General features: G+C 45.0%; 1 protein-coding gene across 1 annotated transcript in view; it reads left to right on the top strand.

Moving 5' to 3' along the window:
* Window positions 1-368: 368 nt before the first annotated feature.
* Window positions 369-2596, top strand: part of LOC125488348 (trypsin-like) — a 5315-nt gene continuing 3087 nt past the window's right edge. Inside the window, exons 1-2 of the mRNA XM_048621339.1 lie at window positions 369-502; window positions 1848-2001. Coding sequence (XP_048477296.1) covers window positions 463-502; window positions 1848-2001 — 194 coding nt within the window. The 5' untranslated portion in view covers window positions 369-462. The remainder of the gene's footprint in view (window positions 503-1847; window positions 2002-2596) is intronic.

Genomic DNA, 2596 nt, shown 5'->3' on the forward strand with positions numbered 1-2596 from the left:
CGACAGTGCGGCGTTCCCTGGGTGCTGCGAATGGAAATTCCAGGCTGAGTTCTGTGTGCCTGTGTGCGCTGACATGTTGGCTTTGTGCGTGAGAATGAGAGTGATATCCGAGCTGTGACCGATCTGTAATTTGTGATTTGTGACATTAATGCTGGACAGTTATTCGATTTCTCTGCGACGTTTTCCTCGGAGGCAAGCTGTTGACTGTGTGCCATTACTTCTTAATCTCTGCTGGATAATTCAATCTCAAAGTCCTGGGAATAGCAGCACGTGTGTTTGTCATTAGCTTGGACTGGCTGTCGTTGTTCTTTCTCCAAATGCACCTTGCGGGATTTGGAAAGCCAATTGAAATTGTGTTTGCTCTCCCTGGTGAAAGATGCCCACTCTGACCAGATAACAAGTTGCCTTTCTCAGTATAAAAATTGCACTCTCTCCCTCTCCTGTTCTGTGTATGTTCTGATTATGGAGTTCCTGATTCTCACCCTGCTGCTGGGAACTGCTGGTAATCGCATCGTCATAACTTTTGTTGTTTTTCCCTCTCTCTCTCGTGATTTTCTTGCAATATTCTTCTTCCACTCTTGGGGACCTGTGCCCTTTCTGGTTTAGTGCATCTTTCATAGCTCAAAGTTCCGAGGAGAAGTGAAGGGAGTGGGAGATGAGGGGCAGATCCTTTGTAAATTTGGGGAGAGCTCGTCTGGAAGCAAAACAGACGCTGAGGTTTTGAGCTGAGCCCCGTCGATGATGGATTTCAGACAGATTAGGTGTAATCCTGGATTGCATCTCGTAATACGATATTGCAGAGGAGTTAATGTATTTGTTTTGCCTTGTACTATCATAGATTTCCTTCAGGCTATATGTTTAGCAACATATCCACTTAAATACGAATGGGAGCTCAAAAAGATGACATTTCTTAATCATTCTGGCTCGATTCCCTAGGGTAATATTTGAAAGTTATGCGCAATTATTTCCAGGTTTATCACAAAAGTTAAAGAGGTTAAAATAAATGCTTAAAATCCTCCTAATTGACCCAGTTTTCAGACTCAGTTTGGAAGAAATATTGGACCAGGTATCTCTTTCCAACAAGTAGTTACTCTCACCAAAGAGATCTAGTTATTATCCATCAATACTCATAAAACGTTCTAACCTGTTTTTAAACTTCCCCTTACATACAGACAGACACATGTATAGACCAGGAATAAACACAGGAATGGAGAGGAAAAACTGGAAAGAGTTCCATTTTCTTTTGCTCCTAAGTCCTGCTTGAATTTGTTCATGCAGATCTGAAACTTTCTCCTCAGCATCCCTTTCCCTAGATGCTTTCGCTGATTTGCAAAAGGCGCAGGGTGGCTGGGTCACTTGCAAACTGTGTCTGCTATTTCAACTAGAAGTTGCAGCTTAAAAACTAGGAAAGGTCAAATGTTTTTCTTGAGGTTCAATGTAGTTTATTTTGGATGCAGAGAACAGAGAAACAGCCCGCGAGATGGTGGGGATCAAATTGTGCTGAGCTCTACTGTTACCCGACAACCAATCATGCAAGCAAATGGCTGTTGTCATCAGTAACTAGCCACTAGTCCGTAGACCAATCGCTTTCTTGTTGCCAACCAGAGCTCCATTTGTACACAGGAGCCCACGACTCCAGTTTGTCTGCAAACCCTCACTTCTCAAGGCAGCTGCACAAGTAATGTTTGCCATGAAGGTCACGTGACTTTCTCTTCAGAACATGCTCCAATCCTTTAACACGCCGTTTTCTTAAAATTAAAACCTCCTCCTCTTTTTCAGTCGACAACTCTTAAAAATGTGAAGACGAGGCCTCTCTGAATTCCTCATTAATTGGGTTCTTTCTGCAGTGGCGTTCTCTGGAGATGAGAAAATAGTCGGTGGTTATGAATGCTCCCTATATAGCATTCCCTGGCAGGCATCCTTAAATATTGGGTATCATTCCTGTGGAGCGTCCCTTATCAATGATCGATGGTTGGTTTCTGCTGCACACTGTTGGTATTAGTAAGTATCTCGCCGTCTCATGCTTACTTGTCTACGAAGCCTCCTACAAATTGTACACTCCGCTCTACGTGCTGCGCTCAGTTCCCCAGTCTCCAAGTTCAGGAACGCCAGGAAAGCAAGGGGAATCGAATGGTTTATGGTGAGGAGAATGGCATGCGAGACTAGGGAGGCTATGGTTTCAGTTAGACAGAGGTCACATCTGGAGTGGAGGTTAAAATTCGTTGGAATTCCCTTCCTCGAAAGGGCAGCGGATACTGAATCTTTCGACGTTTTTAAGGCAGAAATCAATTTCTGATGACCATGCGATGGAAGATTACGAGGGGCCAGTGTGTGGCTAGGGTTACGAGGGGCTAACCCTAACCCTATCCCTATTGCACAGTTGAGGCTGAAACCAGGTCAGCCCCAGCCGTGTTGAATGGCAGAATGGGCTCGATGGGCAGAGTGGCCTACTCCTGTCTCTTGCTTGTACGGATTCGGAAATGTCGGAGAAGGAGGGAAAGGGGGAAACGGCTGTCGGAGGTAATGGCCGGAGAGTCTGACCAAACGTTGGGCTGGAAAACGGTCAAGGAATTTTGACAAGGTGGATGGAGGAGGA

This window comes from Rhincodon typus, unplaced genomic scaffold (assembly GCF_021869965.1).
Source record: "Rhincodon typus isolate 14 unplaced genomic scaffold, sRhiTyp1.1 hic_rhity00000517, whole genome shotgun sequence".
In the NCBI taxonomy this organism is placed as follows: domain Eukaryota; kingdom Metazoa; phylum Chordata; class Chondrichthyes; order Orectolobiformes; family Rhincodontidae; genus Rhincodon; species Rhincodon typus.